The sequence below is a fragment of the Solea solea genome, chromosome 1 (assembly GCF_958295425.1).
Source record: "Solea solea chromosome 1, fSolSol10.1, whole genome shotgun sequence".
Classification (NCBI taxonomy): Eukaryota; Metazoa; Chordata; class Actinopteri; order Pleuronectiformes; family Soleidae; genus Solea; species Solea solea.
In genome coordinates this window covers 1226956-1248584 of record NC_081134.1, presented here as the reverse complement: position 1 = coordinate 1248584, position 21629 = coordinate 1226956, and the positions used below count along the sequence as shown (strand labels likewise).

Genomic DNA, 21629 nt, shown 5'->3' with positions numbered 1-21629 from the left:
ACACACACACACACACACACACACACTGCACCGTGCACGGCCATCACAGCCATGAATGCAGCACCATGGACATAAATGTGGGAGAGGAGGAATCATTCCATGTTCTGTTGTTATTATTGCTTCTATAAATAGTAATAGCAGGACAAATTGTCCCCCAGCAGAGGGGGGAGGATCCCTCCCCCCCCCCGTCGGTCCCAGTCAAGCTGGGGGCAGAAGACTGGTGGGAAACAGTGGCCTTTAATTGTCTATTACCCCCAGGGCCCCAAATCATCCAACCCAGTGTGAGAAGAGAGCAGTGAAATCCTATGAGAACTACAGAGAACTACTGATGTATCAGAGAAAGCTCTGAAAATCATGGGCACATTTGAAAGTTTAAACTTGAGAAAAGCTGCTAAAAAAAATGTGTTCAATACCAATATAAAAAATAAGTTAAAGTCAGAACAATTGCATATGGAATTATCTTTCTTAAATAATAAATACAGACATCCTTGACAGAGACGTTGTTTGGATGGCAGCAGAGCGTGTGTACATCAGCATTAATGATGCCTTTGCAGATTCACAGACACTTTTTAAATATGGACTAGATGGTCCATTTTGTCCTGGAGGACACAACATCCATGGTGTCCAAAAACAACTTGGAATGTCCACAGCTCACTTTTCCATTGAGTCAGTTCATCTCAGATAAATGTCGGTCCAGAGAAGGAAGAAGGTTCAACAGGCAGGAGTAATATTTTGACATTATGCATCAGTACTTCCATAATAACCTTTCAGAATACTATCAATCAAGTCAGGACAGTTCAGTGTGAGCAGCAATAACATGTCTGTCAGTATCAGCAGAGATTGTCTCTTATGAAATGAATGAGTTTGTCTGTGCTCAGGACAGACAGCCATGATCCCAATTATTAATATTTTAATATTTAATAGCCAACGCATGAAATTCAAATTCATGTATCATTTTTCCACTGATCCTAGAAACTGAGTCAGCTTTAATCTCAGCTTGTTAATGAAGTAGTAAAGTGGATTAAGAATGACTTATATTTACACGCACACACACAATCAGTGAATTTTACCCACTCTTTTCACACACCTGTAGAGAACACACACACACACACTGGGCACAGGATCTGTGGGCTAAGGTGCTTTACTCAGAGACATGTCCTGGGATTCAAACTGGTAACCCTCTCTCCCTTGTTTTCTCCCTGCATGTGTGAGTGTGTGTGACGGGTTGCAGGTGAGCGTGATCACAGGTGTGCATGCTCTGTTGAACCACTCACAGCCAATCGCAGCCTTATCTCGTCTCGTGCTCGCTTTAATGAACCTATAAAACTGTTTGTTTAATGTGTTGCTGCTGGTTTCGTGGTACTTTCCTCATTCATATGTTAAAAGGCCTGGTCATAACTTATCGTCTGGGATTACTGCCGTGTATATATTTAAGAAGGAACATCCACGAACATCCAAACAACTCTGAACATCCATGAGGAAAACTACATGGACTGTAACCCTGTGTTCTTGCTGTTTGTCAGTTGTCAGTTTGTTGTGTTTCAGTAACTTGTGTCCATTTCATGCAGTTCAGTTTGGTTCAGGTTGTTTGTTGCCGTGGCAGCAAATTTGTACTGGCAGCGTGACCCTGTTGGTATGTGGCTGTTGCACCTTGGACACTTACGCTACTGTTTGAGTTTGTCCATGTTCATCTGATGAGAGCAGCTCAGGACAGAAAGCTATGATCACAATAGGCCAGATTCTCTTATCTCTTCGCTTATAGGCCAAGAAAACACACACAAGAAAAAGAACTCTGAGAAATCTGAACTCTGGGAGATTATTACTGCAAAGTATTTGAGTACATCATCATCATCTATGTTTTCATGTAGCCAGTACATCAAAGGTCTACAGACACAGTATTATGTATCCATATAAATATAAATTATATAAATTATATAAATTATATAAATCCATAAACCTCAGTCTGTTTAACTGTCCTTTTCTTCTCATGACTGCTCATCCAGTCTACTCCAGACTTGGCAGGTTTATAGCTCAAGTGTCAACTGTGAACACATTTGTGTGTGAGCATGTGCTTGTGTCTCACCAGCGATCAGCAGCTGAGGAAACTCTTCTACTAATCAACACAAGTGAAGAGATGAGAGACTTAAGGAAAAGGTAAAGCTGCTCTCATGTGAGGATTATACTGTATGTGCTCTTACAATGACAGTGGATGAGATAAGCACGAGGCAGGTGACACTGTAAGACCGAGCGACATCACACTCACTATTATCTGAATGGAGTGAATTTCATCCCCACTGAGCTTAACCTCTCTGCTGTGTGTGTGTGTGTGTGTGTGTGTGTGTGAGACAGGGATTAACATGAACGAGAGGATTCATTATAACCAGTGAATGACATTATCGTCGTGCAAGAGGAAACAGTTCAGCTTTCTGTAACAAAGACAATAATCATAATCATAACGTCAGGGGCCTTAATTACCGTCAGTTACACAGGTGGACTGTCATTCCTGATATCCTAACCTAACGCTAACCCATAACCTACCCCCCGTCCTTAACCTAACCTCATTTCACTTATGACCTCTAACCTTAACCAGTACCTCAAAAATAAGGTTCTGGCTTACTTACTAGAACCAGGCTTTGATTTCTATCTGGTCCTGACAAGGTCAGTGTTTATGCTAGGGATGAGCCACCTGGTATTGTTATCAGTCTAATACTGGTTAAAAAAAAATAAATAAATAATAATAATAATAATAACTGGATCAGACATCAGACAGACAAAAATCCCATCAATCCAAACCACATGCTTCACTATGCACAGGCTGTAGAAATGTTAATGAAATCAGCAACAGTTTTTTAGCTGAGTCATGCTGAGTCATGCTGAGTCATGCGCAGAATATTTGTTACACAGTGGGAGAATTGTGTATTTGAAACTGCTTGAAATGAGCAGGTGGTAAATGTGTTAGAAAACAGTTGTTAACACTTCATCATTTCAAAGGAGCAAAATGACATGTGTATCTGTAGATACTTGAGGCTCTAATATCAGTATGGGACACAAACAATGATACTGAGCCATCCCATAGTTCATTAGAAATAAAATGTAGAGAAGAGGGATGACAGAGTGAAGCAAAGATTAAGAATGGATGGATGGAGGGAGGGAGGAGGGAGGAGGGGGGAGGAGGTGTAGAGCGAGTAAAGGCTGAGCTGCTTCAGTGTTCACAGCCGAACACGGCAGTACATGTGAGCGCCTACAAACGGCACAATAAATGTCTTGTGACACACATAGACACGTCTTCCTCTCTTCTTCACGGGTCTGTAAAAAGCTCAACATCTTCCTCCTCCTCCTCCTCCTCCTCCTGCTGCTGCTGCTGCTGCTGCACACCTTGCATTGTTATTGGAGAGGAGGGGAGTATAAGGGGGGGATGGGCAAGTGAAGGACAAGAGAAGGAAAAACAAACTAAAGCTTTCCAGGATTCTGTAGCATAGGTGTGTGATCGGGAATATTTGGGTTTCAGTGTCATCACTGTCCATCATGAGCCCAAAGGATGGCTTCATTTTTCAAAATACCATTTGCTCTTTATTTAGATTCATTTGCTGGTGTCTGAGTGAAGCACAGGAAACAATGTAAAAGGGATTTCTGTCTGAATGATGAACAGATGAAGCCAACATGTCATCATGTACATACACAACAGTTACAGTATGATGAGGTTTAACCACATCTGAACGTGCTCTTGAGTTCAGCTATTTATTTCTGTTATATTTATGTTTGCACACAAACATCCATCACAGTTCAAACACAAAGTAAACAGTAAACAGTAGATTGTAAATGCTAAACGCTCTTCTTATAAAGTCTCCTCTCGAACACTGTTTCCACTCACCCACTCACATGCAGTCACTCACACATTCATGCAGGCGGAGCCACCAGGGGTTAAGTGTCTTTATCATGAGGTCATTGTTCCTGCTGATAAATGAAAATGCATCTGATCATATCTCTCTGATTAAAACTAAATATGGATAAAGTATAATATAAGTATATAGTCAAAGCTTATGAGCTTCATTAGAGTGGAGTTGACATATGAAACCATGTGTGGTCAGTGTCAGTGTCAGTGTCAGTGTCACAGATTATGACAGAGAACGAGATTGATGTTATTTTCTTGAATGTGTTTGCTGAACTTGTCTCGCTGCGCTGCTGTTGCACGGCTTCTATCTTCTTTCAATCATCTGGTTTCCCTTCAGTACCTGTACTGTACAGTACTATGAGGACATTATCTGGACCTTTGCTTATGTACATGATACTTGTACTACTCCCACAATACCACAGTCTGCAGTTCAACTATTATCCAATACAAAGTGTCTAAAACTGGGCCATGATTAAGTTTTTTGGAGACATTGTCACTGCAACATCGGAACAGTATTTACCACTTTTTATACGAGATGAAGAGTAGATGATGATGATAGATGAACAGTCCCTGTCTATGACGATGTAGAGCGAAGGTTGTACCACTGACCAACCACTTAGACAATCATCACTCACTGACCAGTGACGTCACTGACTTCAGACTCAGTAAGTGGAACTTAGAGTGTGATCTTCTTGAGACTGTCAGAGTCAGGATCTTATCTGACATACCAGACATTCTCAAGGTGTGTCTGCCTTGTGTTTTTCACAGGACACGTCAGGTCAAAGCCTGCAGTTTTTCATTAATATCATCAGTGAAGTGTAAAATGGCTGCTGCATTAAAACTAAAGGCTTCAGTCAAAAAAGTCAAAGTGGAAGAAACGTGCTGTCATGGTTTGGTAGATTAGCAACACTCACATTCACAGGTTTGAAATGACTTTTTCTTTTTAAATGTTACAGACCTTTATCACAAGGTTACGATTAGAACTGTGGTTGAGGTTATGAAGTCTGAGTGAAACCCACTCAGAAACTAACTGTATTCTGATTCAGAATTTTCTTTTTAAAACACAGTTTTAGGTAAAAACATTGGTTTCTGTTTCTGCCTTTAAATGCAGTCTTTAAAGATGCTGCAACACCTTCACTGATTGTGACAGCAGGTAACTTCACTGGTCAACAGGCTCAGCTATTTCCTTTTATCATTGTCTGCGTGACCATGGCAACCACGGGAGAAAAAAATCAATGAGTCAGGGTCACGTTTTGATGTGATGTGAAGTTTTTGAATTTAAAGTCGTTTGTCATCATGTCATATTATCCTTTGTTTCCACTGTCCCATTATAACTGAGGTAGAACATGGAGACGCCTGTGGCTCAATCTCGGTTCCACTGTGACCTATTTCCCAGAGAGCCCTGTGCCTCCCACTTTTTTGTGATGGATGCTTTCAGACATGATTCTCTCCTCCCTTTTGTTTTTATTGCTTCAGAGATGCAGAGAGTGCGTGTGTGTGTGTGTGTGTGTGTGTGTGTGTGTGTGTGTGTGTGTGTGTGTGTGTGTCAAGTGATAACACAAGCACATGTCAGTCACAGGCATGTTCACATTTATGAATGGTGTGTCATCATTTACATTGTACATTGTTATGAGTGATAATGGTTTGATGAACATCAGTGGGAGACAACATGCTGTAAGATGGATGGTAAATAGCCTGATTATGAATCCTGACGGGCCACGCGGTTGTGTAGTGGTCAGCACTCTTGCCTTTGCAGCAAGAAGACCCTGTTTCGAGCCCCCGGTTGGAACAAGGGTCTTTCTGCATGGAGTTTGCATGTTCTCCCCGTGCGTGTGTGTGTGTGTGTGTGGGTTTTCTCCGGGTTCTCCGGCTTCCTTGGTCATAATGGATAATAATGGATTTGTTTTAATTCTTTTGTTTTGTAATCGTTTGGAAACATAATCCTAATTAAAACACACGTTTCAGTTATTTGCCATGGGATCACACCTGAGACAGAAAAACATCCCTGTTACTTTTCCAGCACTGAATGAGGAGACTTTTTCTTCACTTGGGTTCCGGCCCAAAGAAATCCCTCCAACATTAATCAGATTAAAATTCTCATCTACTCTCTATCATCTATATCACGGCCAAAATCTGCTTCAGTTCCTCTCATATCTGTCAAGGGCAAAAACAACACAGTGATACACTGATCATCCTCTGAAGTGAAATCACTCTGTTTGGACACAATGTACAGTGTGATACAGTAATACTTCATACTAATATTCACTTTTATCACAGAACTCATGGTCTGTAAGATTTCCTGATGAACATATACGAGTGTTTACGTATGAACCACAAGAATGAAGCACCACTGATTAACCTGTGTCACACAGGACAACTGTATACTTAGATTTTACTGCTTCATTTTAACGACTTGGTTCCATATTGGATGAAACAAAGCTTTTATAAGGTTGGTACTTTAGCAACGTCCTAATTACCTCTGCCAATAAAGTTTTTATTGCCATCTGCCTGCCTGCCTGTGAACAGTACTGTTAAAGTAGTAATACTACTGTATTACTGTTAAAACTACTTCATCAATTTATGCAGAGTTTTGTGGAAGGAAGGGTCCTCACAGAAAAACCTGAGGATCCAGGTATTTACTTTCACAAACATCCTTCTACTTTGATCAGTTTTTTAATTCAGACAAAACAAGTGCAGCATCACATGAGCTGTTAAAACATGACATTTATTCATTAATAATTCATTAAATTATATTTTTCTGATACTGTGTTTACTTTATATAATTTTTTTTTTCTTGTTGTAGTGATTATGGAGAACGTGCAAATCAAGAATTTCATTGTGCAGTGTGACAGTTTATCTTAACTGAACATATGACAATAAATATCTTGAATCTTAAGTTTGTCTTTATTAGCAACATTGTTTAAGACATTTCATTTTTGATGGATTTGTGTTTTACTCATTTCCCATAATGCACTGTGGTTTTGTTCATTCTTTACTGAAAACTCATATTAATGCTGCTAAGTGTTGAATTGTATGTTAACAAATTCTTAACAGTGCACTCATTTCTAACATGGTGGACTCTGTTGTCATGACAATGGAAGCAGTGATAATGAATACTTTCCCTAGACGTTTCCATTCCTCAACATTTTTTTTGCAACCCACTTAATTTTGGGTTGTTTCACCATTTGAGAAAACTGGTTTAAACCAAACCTAAACGGAGGGACGGATAAATATGACCAGAGCTGTCATGGCATAGCATTGTCGTGTTAATCAGGGGTAAATGTTGAATTGATGTGGCACTAAATGAGGTCAGTGTTGTGACCTTGTGTCATTATTAGCATTTTTCATTTTTATTTGGTGATTGAAGGCATTAAAAAAAAAGAAGTAATTTCATAAGCACAAATCACAAGTTTAAAAAGTGTCTCTCCAAGTAAAAACGGGGAACACTAATTTACCAGCATCTCAAAATCTCTGCAGCACCTTTTCACATTATGGTTTGGTTTAAGAATATTTATAGTCACGTTGATTAAACTCAGGGCCGGGCAATATATCAATATTATATCTCATTTATATTGTGACGTGAGACAAGATATCTTCTTAAATTTTGGATATTGTCATCTTGTGATTTGATTTATATTACTAGCCCTAGTTTGAACTAATAGATTAAAGTAAGATGAACCTTTAAACTACAAGCACAGGAATCAGGAAACATCATTAAAGTGGTAAAAACCCAATGACCGGATGTGAACAGTGATCTACTCTGACCTCTTCCCTGGAGAGTTTATGCTGCTGTAATGTCATGTTTCCATCTTTGGACCACAGTCATCACCGGTAACAAAACATCTTAAAAACTGACCATCGATGTTATCATCCTGAATCTTGTCTCAACACAACTGTGTACACAATAGTCATGTTTTTTTTTAAATGCTTAATGTGACAACATGAAATGACTTGCTGCATGTGGTAAAAGACACATACACTTCATGACATGCTCTCTCATCATCTTTCTGACCAAACAAACAATGTTTATATATATATATATTATATATTAAATCATCCTCCAACTCTAAAATCAAGTCTTAACCCTCAAAAAACCCTTTAAAATGGTGAGAACCAGACAAAATGTCCTCACTTCCAATGGTTTCTAGGTGTTTTGGCCCTCACATTGATATGTATACAATAACATTATTGAATAGCATTCTCAGTGAGGACACTCATAGACATAATGAACTCGCTCGCCCATTACACTAACCTTAACCATCACAATGAAAAACCTAAGCCACAATCTTAACCTAAGCCACAATCCTAACCTAACCTAAACCTAATTCTAACCCGGAAACAAAGTCTTACCCCTGAAAAAGCCCTTTTCATCTTTCTGCTAATGTGAGGCAGCTACGTTGACGTCTCCATGACGCCGCACAGCAAAGTCTGGAGCTGACGGACTGTTTCTCTCCCTCTCACACTGCTGCAGTGAGAACAGTCACGTGATGACAACAGAAACACAGGATGACAGGTACGGCCAGTGACTGTGAGCAAGCCACATGCAATCAGAGGGGCATGATCATAACACCAGGGATTAGAGAAAAACAGTATTGTGTGTGTGTTAATCTACAAAATCTACATACATGCATAAGATGACATGGTTGGAAGAGGCTTGTGAGCTTTGTGCTGCCTTTCATTTGCATTTCAGTCTGATTCACAGTGTTTACATTCACATAACCAGGATTAACATGTGCAGTGGAACGCTAACTTTAGTGTTTTGCCATAACTGTGTCAGGTTTGGGTCAGGTGATCCGTGTTTTTATCACTGATGGCACTACTGTACATACTGTATGTGACTTAAATCCCCTTTAAAACCCAGTTAAACACTGTTTCTGTTTTATGTTATTTTCATATTGTTACCTGGAAACAGTTGTAAAGAGCAGGGAGTGGACTTTTCTTTTTCAGCTGAGGAAACATGGCTGCACAAAAAGGCAGCATTGCACGAACTGACCAATGACAGCGGAGTGATGATTTTATTTGGAAGCTGGATTTCATTCTTTAAAGTAAAAATAGCTTTTCTTCAAAACTGATCTCGCAGACGACCTCTCTGGAATTTATTAGAGGAACGTAATCCCTGTAATACAGAATACCTTTCTGAGCACTGCTCCAAAAACTGCTTAAACTAAACCCACATGCAGATCTGATTTGGACTTTGTCTCAAAATATAAACCCTGTGAAATTAAAATGTCATCAATTGCTCAATTATTTTAAGGCACAAAAGTTAAAATATGCCATTGTCAAATGTAATAAATTAGTGTTTTAAATTCATAATTTTTATCTATAGGTTTTGGGTTATTGGTCAATTAACAACAAATGAATCAATACATAAGTGTCATCCATTGTAATCAGCATTCATAGCACATTTTTGAATATTTTATTAAAATGATTAATCAATCCAAAAATGTTACACTCCCTCACTCAAAGAGAGAGATGTGTGTTGTGACTGTCTCAACACAACACACAGTATTTCCTTGGACTGACACTCAACCTTTGTTGCCCTCCTGTCATCTCTGTACACTCGTGTTCAAACAACCAGACAAAATTCACATTAAAAACAAACACACACACCAAATGTACTCTGCACTCACTTGGGACATTTAAAACAACACGTAGCTCATGGGCTGAGTCAGACTCCTGAAAGCTGAGAACCACCATCAGCACAAGCTCGGAAAACAAGCAAACACAGAACACACCGTGAAAGACTGAAGCTGATTTATGCACGACTGGTAACCATCACACCCAAACACATCACCCGCTGACAGCGTCAGCTGACGCACGCACACACACACACACACACACACACACACACACACACACGCACTGCAAATCCAACACACTAACCTCAGGCAGTGTGTCTGTCTGCACATCTGCTCACACACACACTGAGCTCACAGCATCCATATGTATGACAACAGGGAAATGTAGAGATTTAGAGGCAGAGCTGTCTCACACCCGCATCATGTATGTGTGTGTGTGTGTGTGTGTGTGGCTCTTACCTGTTGTAGAATGCAGACTCTCTAAGCTCCAGTAGTGAGACAGGACCCCCCTCAGAGTGCCGCTTAAACTACCTCCTCCTCCACCTCCACCTATACATCCACCCACCCCAAGACTTCCATCCACCATGCTGTCAACTCCTCCGCCTGTGGGGCTTCCTCCGTCAGAGTCCGAGCCTGGCGACAAACCTGAGCTGCCGCTACTGCCACAGCTGCCCGTGGGCAGGGGCACGCCCCCCTCCAAGCCCTGCTGGGTCCGCATCCCAATCTGGATGCACCACAAGAACGGGGGGGGACGCAAGTGGACAGTGAAGAAGTGAGTGGAAATGAAGAGGACGCAAAGACCCTGAGCAGGTGGTTTATTCCTAAGGCAGGGAAAGAATGCAGAGAAGGAGTAAAAGGAGGAGTAATACGAGGAGGAGGAGGAGGAGGAGGAGGAGGAGGTCTCCTGGCTGATATCTGCTGCACTATTTGCTGAGGTAAGCTTCAGCTGTCAACATGCTGCTTCCTCCTCCCATACACAGAAGAAGAGAGCTGGCACAGTGCTCCCCTCTCTCTCTCTCTCTCTCTCCTCTCTGTTCTGGATGGCCTCTCATTCAGATCCTGCCTCCTCCCTCCTCCCTCCTCCCTCCCGGCTTCTGTTTCTCTGGCTCTCTACCCATTTGCACGCTGCTTCATTTCCTCACACATTGTCAGCCTCTCTCTCTCCGTGCGTCTCCCTCTCTCTCTCTCGCTGACATCAGTGGGGGTCCTGTAGGGGGATTTCTGCTACTCAACAATGTCATTTGTCTCACGACAGAACGGAATAATGTGCAGCATCTATTTAACACAAACACACAAACACACACAAACACACAAACACACACACTAACAAACACACACACACACAAACACACACACACACACACACACACACACTGTCGTATGTGTTTGTTTTCATGTCGTCCACAGTGTTCAGAGCAGATTTACTCAACCACAACACAAACATGTCATTGTGACAAATCAGCTTTAACTAGTAGTTTTTAGCCAGTTGAACGTTTGCTGCAGCTGCTCAAAATGACTCAAAATCACTTCTGAGGGCTGATGAAGGAGATGAACCCATGTCATTAACAGCTGTTTTTAACCATAAATAAATATCATGACACTTACAAAGGATGGAGATGTATGGAGAACTTGGCTATGATCAAGGTGAGGATTCAAGGATGCATCAAAAGATCGATATGAATGTTTATAGAAGGAACTCCAAATACAGATCACAGTAAAACACACTCACACTGAAAACCATGAATATTTTACATGTGATGAACTGGTGACCTGTCCAGGTCGTACCCCGCCTTTCACCTTATGTCAGCTGGGATTGGCTCTAGCGCCCCCTGCCACCCTCAAGTAGAGGAGCAAGCAGTAGAAGACGATTGAGTGAGTGACTTAAAGGCGACATAGAATGCTTGTATCACACATATATGTTAGTTATGGAGGTCTACTTACATATATTAACTTGTTTTCATGATTAAAAACCTCCTAATCGCTGCAAACGAGCCGATCAAAATATCTCCTCGCTGACGCTCTCGTCAGCCGCGCTGTTTCAGACCAAACAGTTGCTGTGATTGGCCAGCCAACGAGAGCTTTCCTACTGTCCTGTGATTGGCCAGGTACCTGGAAGTGACGTAATAGATAGGCCAGCGCTCAGATACACAGCTCCCCCTCTGGCACGGTGGATGCTCTGCATCTCAGCAGCTACAACGAGACTAGTTCTTCTTCTTCTTCTGCGGTTGAATGTACGCAACCGGATGTGCCCGGACTAGTGCCCGCACCGGGAGGCGCTACGGTGGTGAGGATTTCTGATGACGACATCAAATTAAGGAAGTGTCGATCCGCTTCGCAGAGCCCAGGAAAACAATACAACACTATTTTCTCAGCAGTGGCTGAACTGTTTGTTCTGAAACTTTAGGGTTTCATAAACGAGGTAATGACGCAGATACACACAAAAACGCAGCGTTAATTGGAGCTTCCGGTCTATGTCACCTTCAAAAACACAAATACCACAAGGGGGAGCCTGGAATTCCAGGACCTCATGACTTAAAATGATCTTATTTACAATTATAAGACTGTAAATATCCTATCTGTGATGTAAAAACTATATTTCTTATTTACCAAAATGTTAAGAACTTAATTTTAATTGTCACAATAATAAAGTTAATAGCAAATCCCTCGGTCAGGATAATCATGACATTAAATCTTCATATCTCTCCATCTCTCGCCAATCACTCGGACAATTTCTGGGGTTTGACCTCCAGAGTGAAAACAGGGCGTGTCTCTGAAGTCATGACAGTTATCTGACTGCGTGTGCGTTAACACTGAAAATCATCTGAAGCTGAACAACTGAAACATGTCTGGAGATAAACTGAAATATCAAAGAGACTCAAAGCTGTAGCTGCTGCCAAGGGACAACAAAGAACTAAAATAAGGGTTTTTAATATTTCACTTTGTCTTTAGAGGTTACTGAGTCTACACATTGTGTCCAAATAACGTAAAATCTACTAGAAATTAAAGTGAGGATGTATTTTCAAGAAAACTGTCTATTGTGTTGATTTAGGAAAAATAAACATTATGTGAAGCAGAGTCTCTTTATGGTGTTTGTGGCAGTGGTGCCAAAACTCAAGCAATGGAAATCATCACTGTGAATGTCTCATTCAGAGAAGATGAAATAAGAGGTTTTTATTTTATTTCCGCTGATAAAATGTGAAGAAATGTTTGTCATGTAATGTCAGAAAAAAAACCTCTTTGTCTAAATAGAATCTGATGATATTTGTGTAAGTGTGTTTCACAGAGTTTCAGTGGGAACTTACTGCAGCCTGCAGGTTCACTGAGGAACTGCAGTGGTTCACTGTGATTATGTCAAAGTAAATCATGGACTTGTTAAAGATGTAAACCAACAGTCAACCATGATGTGAACTGTGCACTTCACTGTAAAACTGTGAAGAATAAGAACTGCCACAAAGTACGGGTGAATCTGTGTTTCAGATAACAGAGAATCTCTCTATCAGTACACAATGTAATATAGCAAACGTCATTATTATGAAGCCACAAATATTAAAGGGGCAATCTGGGCTAATTGAAGTGTGTTTTAGGTACACAAGCCACCAACGCTTTCTCTTTGGACTTTATAAGTCAGCACTTCATTTGTGAGAAAAGGCTGTTTAATAGTAACTGAGGTAAATAAATACAAATAAAAAGATGCAACACATGAAAACACAAGAACTGCTTCACAGGGAGTGATCCATGAGAAGAAGTAGTGATTGAGTTGGATAAGAAACAACATTAAGGTTACTTGTGTTTGTGTTCCTAACTTAACCCTCAGTTTTGAATTTTCATTCATTATGGAAACTGAGGGTTTAGGTTTTAAATATGTGTTCATTTCAGCCCAAATAATAATAATAATACGGCTACAAGACTACACTAACTATAGTGACATCAGATGGAACTGGGACTAAGGACTAAGGACTTGGGCTGCATGATACCAGGAAATCATGTGATATGTGATAACGTCGCTGAATATTGTGATGATGAAATTACTTGCAATAAATAAAGAGAATCAAAGAAAGAGAGTTTATACAAGAAGTTGTTGTTCAGGAGCACACCACTTTTGATAATTCAAGCGTTCATCTGCTATATGTGTATCGTGCATATCGATATCTTGATCACGATTTATTTACGACACACTGAAACTAACTTCAGTCTCCATTTTCTTGTTTTTTAGTTTTTTAACACAGCTACAAGCACAATTCGAAGCAAGATAAACCTCTAAACGGGAGACTTCCACACTAAAGCCTCGCTTTAAAAGCCTGGCTTTAAAAGCCTGGCTTTAAAAGCCTCGCGTATAAAACCATTCAGAAAACTCTCGGTGAATGAGGAGAAGAAAGAGGGAGAAATGCAGTGTGAAAACATGTGAAAGAAGTGTCCACTTACAGGTGTAAGAGACGTGTCTCCTCCAGCCCAGACAGTCCAGTCCAATGGGAGTGCTGTGTGAGAAGCAGTGGGCCTTGAGCGGCATTCCTCTGAAAGCCTTGACGAGTCCTGAGGTGACGCCGTCATCAGTCTGTGGCAAAGGAAGCGGATTGGTTTCCATCACTGTTACATCACTGCTGATGATGAACACGTACAGTATATGACAATATCAATCATTAGACGTCAATGAGAGGATATGAAGAGAAAAGAATACAAACATGAAGTGACGTGCATTAGACATGGATCAGACCACGCATGAAAGACAACAGAAGAACAGATGTTTATGTTTCCAGGAAGAAGTGTCAGAAAGGGGGAGGGGCATGCAGAAGCAACGCAGAGGAGGAAGATGATGAAGATTACAAAGATTTCCTGTGTTTGTGGATCTCTTTTGTTCACAGTGTGACCACATCTTACTTTGTCCATGTCTGCTGATATCAGAGTGTTGAGCTGTCCCACGCTTCCTCTGATGGCTCGAGCCAATTTGCGTTTATATTTCTTTTGCTCTTCAATCCAAAGGTCGTCTGTACAGTTTCTCTGACGACAACTTCCATGACGACCCACATCCACCCAGTGGCCCGTCCTGAGTCCACCAAGAACCACGGAGGACTTCCCTTCGCCCTCTACGTCCAAATGCTTTCTTGTTCTGGTCTGGCTGGCAGGTCGACCATCACTGTGTGTGCCCTTTTGAGTGATAGTTAACTGGTTAGTCATAGTTAACTGGTTAGTCATAGTTACCTTTTCTTCTCCTGTTAAATCCACAGGTAAGCAGAATACATAAGAGGGTAAACAGTCAACAACTCGACTGAAATGTGTTTGTATGACGTGAAATGAGAAAGGAACGTAAACAACTGGAGCTTCATGGACTTCACACACACTGAGCACTGACTCTGCTGTCGTCACGACCTATAAAGTCAACTGGGGACTTTGGTGCAGAATAATGAGCAGTTCACAACCTTCAGTTTTCACTCTTTCACACTGAAATGAGCTAGTTTGTTTTCACGTGCATGAGCTGTGAAGTCTTAAATGTGCCAAAAACAAAACGAGGAAAAAGAAGAACATCCTCACCCTCAGTGATATTATCACGGTGGAGACAGTTTTTCATGTTTAACTTCAGTCTCATTCATTTAAATCAATTATTTACATAATATTATTGATGAAACAAATGATGCTGGGGGCTGTCCCAATTTAAAATAAATAAATTATTATTATTGTTATTATTATTATTATTATTATTAATCATATATAAATCATAATAACAATAATAATAATAACAATGATGATAATAATAAAAAAAAGCATTTAACTCAGGAGAAACTGGGCTCTTGAACCAGTGAGAATGGGATATTAGCTGAGCCTTTTGTTACGTGAGTAAAATATGATTTTGTGCCTGCTAGCAACAAAGTTTACACTGAGGGTAAACGTCACTGTCTCAGGCCGGTTCCTGGTTACAATATATGTCGTTACCTCATACGACCACACTGAACTTTCATTTTAAAGGTAACAAAGGGGATGTTTTAAATGAGCCTATTTTGTATCATGGTATACAAGCACCAACAGCAGTAGTCCTCAAGTTAACCTGTTCTTCATGTATATTACATATATAGAAATGGCAACGATTGGATGACAGAAACCTGTTGACCTCTAAAAGACACCACACTGCTGGAGGCAGAGCGGGAGAACGAGTTGACAGTGTTATTTAACGTCATCCCCTGAACACAGTCACAAAGAAAGAGAGACTTGTTCTCTGTCCCAACAATGAGGGACACAGATACACTGAGACACACACACACAATCACCACTCACTGCAGAGCGAGCAGCAGATAAACTGTTTCTTTTAGAGTAAGAAATGAATCTATTCCCAGGGATGTGTAACCTTGAGCCACACATTTACTTTGTCGTTGCCTTTCAGATTAATAATTGTTCATTTTAACACAAAGCGGATTTCTTCTTACCTCCGGATCACTGACGAAGCCAATGGCAAACAGGTTGATGTGTGACTGGCTCTCTGTTCTGTGCTCAGCTGCATCCAGAAGGCTGAGGCTGACACCCAGTGGGCTTGTGGAAGGTTTCAGGGTCTTAGGTCTCTCAGGGGGGTCGGTCAGTCCTTCCACACTGACTGACTGAGCGAGAACAGTAGGACACACAGAAGTGGCCCTCGATGAGTGAGGGAAGCGAAACAGTTTACGCTGAGCTGCTGGTCTGGGGCTGTTGGGTTTAGGGCTCATTGGCCGTAGGGGGCTTTCAGGCACGCCCTCACAGGCCACTGAGTGCTGATGAGCAAAGGAAGCAGATGAACTGGGACTCAGCGGTGAACCCGGGCTGATGTGGTTGGTTTGTAAGACGGGAGAGTCGTCAAACAGTGAAGCTCGGCCAGGTGCAGCATTTGGGGAACACTTTCTTCTCTGACCTTCAGATTTGCAGCCAAGTGGGTTTTCATTTCCACTTCCTGGTGAGAATCCACGTTTGGAGATGGGATCAGTGTGGCGTAGGTTTCTAATGGAGGACAGTGACCCTGGATTGCTGGACCTGTCCAGGAGCGGGGAGGACGCAAAGTGTCCACAGTCTTGTCCTGAAGTGATGCTGCTACATTCCCCGTCCGACACGGTCTGAGGATTTTTAAGTGGCTCTGCCTCCTTGGCCTTTTTCAGCTTCCTCCAGGATTGTTTGATTTTACCAGAATCCACATCAGTGTCCACAGAAGCCTGCTCCTCATTCTTCTTGTCAATGGAGCGGGACTCGAAAAGACTTGAAAGCGTCTTGTGTGCTTGTGCAAAGCGCATGCGGATGTTTAAACTGTCATTACTCTTGCTCCTCTTGTAGGTCTGTCTGTGAGGTGAATCAACTTGCTCAAAAAGGGCATTGTCTGGGCTTGTTCCACCATTACCAATGTGGACACTGCTTTGACTGTCCAGATGAGGGACGTGGTCAGAGTTTGGAGTTGAGTGTAAAAACCCACAGTCCTCTTTGTCTATGTTGTTTCCCACTGGGGACATTTCCTGTTGGAATGTCTGGTCTTTGTCAAAAACCTCGTCATCTAAGTTGTCTATCCCTGGCCCCTGTTCAGACATGGGGCCCTCTCCTCCATCCAATGACTCCTGGGGTACCTCCTCACTTCTGCAACCCTTTGCACCCTTAGCCTTCCTAAAAGAAGGCATTTTAGCAAAGACAGAAAACGTAGAGCCTCTATTTCCTGTTTGGCTCCGTTTCGTTTTTCTCCTCTTGATGGTTCCATCAACATCTGCATGTGTGTCTGAAGTAGAAAAGTGTGCGTCCTCATACTCACTGCAGCTGCCACTGACTGAGGTGTAACACACAGCATCGTAGGCGACAGTCATGGGTCTACAATGCTTTTCACTATTGTGCACGTCGGCCTCTAACTCAGCAGGGTTTGCAGCTTGGTGCCGCGGACCTGCTGGACTGGAGGTGTCCCCTGAAAGGGAAACCACAACCCTGTCCTCGGCAGGCCTCATTATTTCCGGGTCTTTTTTTTCCACTGGATGCTCAGACTCCCAGATTGGCTCTAAACCTCTCACAGTAAGAAGGTTCAGGCTGTTATTGGAGTGTGAATATTGGGGTGGAGTTGGCAGACTCACCTGTGGGTGTTCTCTGCACTTTGATTCAGATAAGCTGTCTATCGTTGCATCAGGTACGTTGTCTTCTTTACATTCACTGTACACATCTACATTTATGGGCCTGAGGGCTTCATCCACATTAGCACACTGGAGCCAAAATGTACTTAAAACCTTTGTATCCTCTGTTCTTTCTTGTGTTGTTAGTTGTTCTAACTCATCTGTATGAACATGTCTTGAATATAAATGGCTGCAAAGGTCTTTGCCTTGACTGTACTTTACATCCTCACTGCTCCTGGATCTGTGGACCAGTGAAGACAGCGACGCCACAGAATTATCCTGAGGATCGTCTACGTTTGCCACATGGTCAGGGGTCAAATCTTTTGATGTCTCAATGAGAGGGCAAAATGTTTGTCCTTTATCTTTGCAGCTGATCTGGGCTCCAGCTGAGACCTGGCCTCTCTGAACCCTTCTAATACTGGCCTTGGTGTTATTGTTTGAGTCTGAGAGAAGAGAAGTTCTCAAGCTACACAAAGGTTCAGGGAGATCCAGCTGCACTCGCCTTGAAACTGCACTGACACCGGTTTGTTGGGAAATGGTATCTGGACCTGGACTTGGTCGTTCTCCATTACCAACCTGTCTGGACTCACCAGCGTCTGCATGTGTTGATGTTTCTCTTATGTCAGGGTTCGTGTTCAGCAGTTGCTGAGACAAAAAGAAAGAATCACTGACACTTGCTTCTGGAATGACTCTCTGCTCCCTGAAGTCAGAAACCCCTGCTGTGCCAAACTGTGGAAGACTGACTTTTCTCACTATTTCCACAGTGTTTTTCTGCTCAAAAATGTCACGACCGTCCTCAGTTTTCCAGAGACGAGAGCAGGACGATCCTAACCTCCCACCTCCTCCTGTAAACCTCCCTGATAACAGACGGGAGGTCTCCTCTGCTTCTTGGTTGCCAGATAAAAAAAGCTGATTATGTGAGAACATGTGAGGATGCAAGGATTCCTCAGACGAGTCAGGTCCTGGTTCTATAGAGTCTAAATGTGCCTCCGTCAGACATCTGTCTATTGAAAGGAGCTGGTTATGAAATGTTGTTTTTATTGTAGCACCGCTCTGATCTAACTTATGATGAATTCTATCCTGAGTTTGACCTGGACCGTGCCATGGTTGTAACGTTAGAGGTCGTGTGTTATCTCGATCCCTCCCAGTGGATTCTTTTGAAACAGTCTGCTCAGTAGAACCGGCGTCCAATGAGAGAGAGGCTGAGGACTCTTGGGAAAAAGTGACAGAGGAGCAGATTTCCTTGACTGTCCCCTCTGTCACAGTGGCAGCACACACACACTGCTCTGCCTGGACGCAGACACCTGACACCTGATTATAACAAACCTGAGGGTGGCTCTCTGACGCGCCTCTGCTGGGGCTTTCCTCCCCAGCTGCACTGGTTTGTGTTCTGAGAGTGTCTGAGTTTGTGTTATTTGATTCCCATGCCTCTGCACTGTGTGTGTATTTATTCTCAGGGTTAGAATGTGCTGGTGTACACACACACTTTGATTTGTGTGCATTTATTACTCCGTCTGTTACGTATGAATTGTTTTGACAATGAATGTGTATTTTCTGATGAGTTTGGTAACAACACGCTGTCACACTCTCACCGGCCGTGTCGTCAGTGACTAAACGATGTTGTTGTGAAGTTTCTCTCTGTCTGTGATGGTTAGAGTCACTGATGGATCTCGTTAAACCTGTGTTTTTCTCAGTGTCACAGTGTCTGATGTGATGTTTTTCTACATCCTGTACGTCACAACATCCTAACCGTTCTTGTTGTTGTGCCTCTGTTGCATCTATGTGTGTTTTAGCCTCTGCAGACTCATTGTTTCTGTGGGGATTGTCCTCTTCAGGTTTTGCCAGCAGCTTGACTTCCTGTGTGTCTGGTGGAGTATTTACCTTTATTCTGTTGTGTTGGCTCAGTACATGTGAACTGTGTGGCTCTGTGTAACTGTCGAGTTGAGTTTCTGTCTGCAAACCGGGTTGTTGTTGCAGGTCACCTTTAACTTCCTCTTGATGTGGATGGGATGAGCAAAGATCTCTGGTGCTGAGCGCTGAGTCTAAATAGTTCTCTGGGTTTTTCCTTCTGCTACAACCAGTTTGTCCACGATACGCTTTATTCCCATGACTGTTTTTTGCTGTCACCGACTCTCTCCTGCGGGCTTTACTCTGTCCACTGTGGAAGCTGCTGCCCGTTGCTCTGCGACCATCGTACGCTTCCTCCAGCTCGAGCAGGGCAACCAGACACTCCTCCCCGTCTGGAGTTAAATCTGACAGGGCGTCGCTGTGCCATGAGTGAGAGTCAAAATACTCATCAGATGTGTCTCCGCCTCCTAAGCTTCTGTCGAACCTCTCCAAGGAATCTGCAGCAAAATCTCCCTCCTGTGAGGGGTGGGAGTATTCTTCAAGAGCTTCCTGGGGCTGTTGAGACAGAAAAGAAGAAACGGGTGAGATAATAAACGAGTGGAAATCCTTTGAAAAACAACACCAATGTGTAGTGGGAATGTATTGATTTGAACCCTGAGAAAGATCCTGACAAATATCCAGGATTAAAACTGGATTAAGGAGGACACAGTGATGACTGAATAAGATGCCAATCTAAAGCCACTGAATCTGAATTTTAATGACTTGATTGACAGCCGTGGCGTGTGTTATGGGAGATATTTTCATGTTTTTGCTGCCATTAAAATATACAATAAAAATGACATGGCAGTAAGAAAACCCACGTGTGCACAGGGAGAACGTGCACACCTCGTACAGACCGGGTTGTGAAGCATCTTTTCCTGCTGTGTGGTCGTGTTATTTAGCAGAAAATTCAAAAATAAAGCTGCTTTGAGGATACGTTTATGACCCCTCCCTTTCACAAGTGCCACACACACGTACATAAAAATGTACACACACACACCAATCAAGCAGCCAGAGTTGTACTTACTCTCCAGCGTGTGAGTTTATCAGCTGTATCCTGCACCAGAGCACACAGGTGAGCACTGAACCAGCTCAGCACTGCTCCCATGGCGTCTCTCACACATGTGCTCATACACACAACAACAACACATTTCACAGTGTATCCTCTTTCCAGGCTTTATACGGCTGCAGCTTCCCTGAGCACTCGTAATCCTTTGTCTCTGTGTTTATCTTCCATTATCACCCGTCCACACGACTTCAATTACAGATCCACACCTTTCTTCACCTCAGTGCGGTGACACTCTGCCTCAAACAAATAACACAAGAACATGCTTCCGTCCATGTTAGCACATCTCTAACATGCAACAGCAGGTAGAGTTTAATCTACAGCCTCAAAGCCGCTCGTGCACAGTGAGCTCTGCGTCTCAATAACAAGAAAAGGCACTAAGCTGCTATAAATACAACAAGTCAGCTCAATGTAATGCAACTTAAATCACATTAGGATAACAAATACAGCAGCTCTGTGATTGTACACAAAAAGCAGCATTGTTTGCCAAGCTGCCATAAGTGAGCAGAGAATAATCTCCAATAATCAAAGTGTATTTGTTTGTTATTCTACAGTAAAGTCATGGAGACAACATGGAAGAGAAGTAGTGTTAGAACTGTGGGCATATTTCAGAGCAGCAATCACAGGTCGATGCATTTGTTAGAATAATCATCATTGAGCTATTAATATTCTATTAATATTTAATATATAAATATGTAAAATTTATGACATTTTCAGAATAAAAGTATATTGTCTGATTGGTATAACTCAATAAACCCCCTCTAGTGGGCTAAGAAAGTACTGTAGTGGACATTAAAAATAATTTAGTTTAGTAATGAAACTTCAAATTGCCATAAATATTTACAATGAAATTTAAAAACAAGTAATAAAAATAAATATGGTATTTGATGTATTTAAAATCAGGAGGAGGACTGAGTGCACATTGACACTGGAGTGCATGGTGGAGGCTTGATGGGTGAGAGAGTTGTCTTTCAACTGGAAGGTTGTGAGTTTGATTCTGGGCTCCACTCGTCTACATCTGGACATTAGTCTAGATGTGTGAAGGAAACATGTGCTGCACATGGATGAATGGGTGAATGTGGTGTGAAGCAGCTTTGAAAATCAAGAAAAGCGAT

At 42.1% G+C, this 21629-nt stretch overlaps 1 protein-coding gene across 4 annotated transcripts in view; it reads right to left on the bottom strand.

Moving 5' to 3' along the window:
* Positions 1–21629, bottom strand: part of arhgef4 (Rho guanine nucleotide exchange factor (GEF) 4) — an 83811-nt gene that overhangs the window by 37279 nt on the left and 24903 nt on the right. For 3 of the 4 annotated variants that reach the window (XM_058629859.1, XM_058629866.1, XM_058629875.1), the window contains 3 exons: positions 15885–19964; positions 14347–14613; positions 13894–14023 (listed from right to left, as the gene is read on the bottom strand). In XM_058629859.1, coding sequence (XP_058485842.1) covers positions 13894–14023; positions 14347–14613; positions 15885–19964 — 4477 coding nt within the window. Of the gene's footprint in view, positions 1–9930; positions 10421–13893; positions 14024–14346; positions 14614–15884; positions 19965–21629 lie in introns of those variants that run through there. The other variant, XM_058629883.1, reaches the window with a different exon arrangement.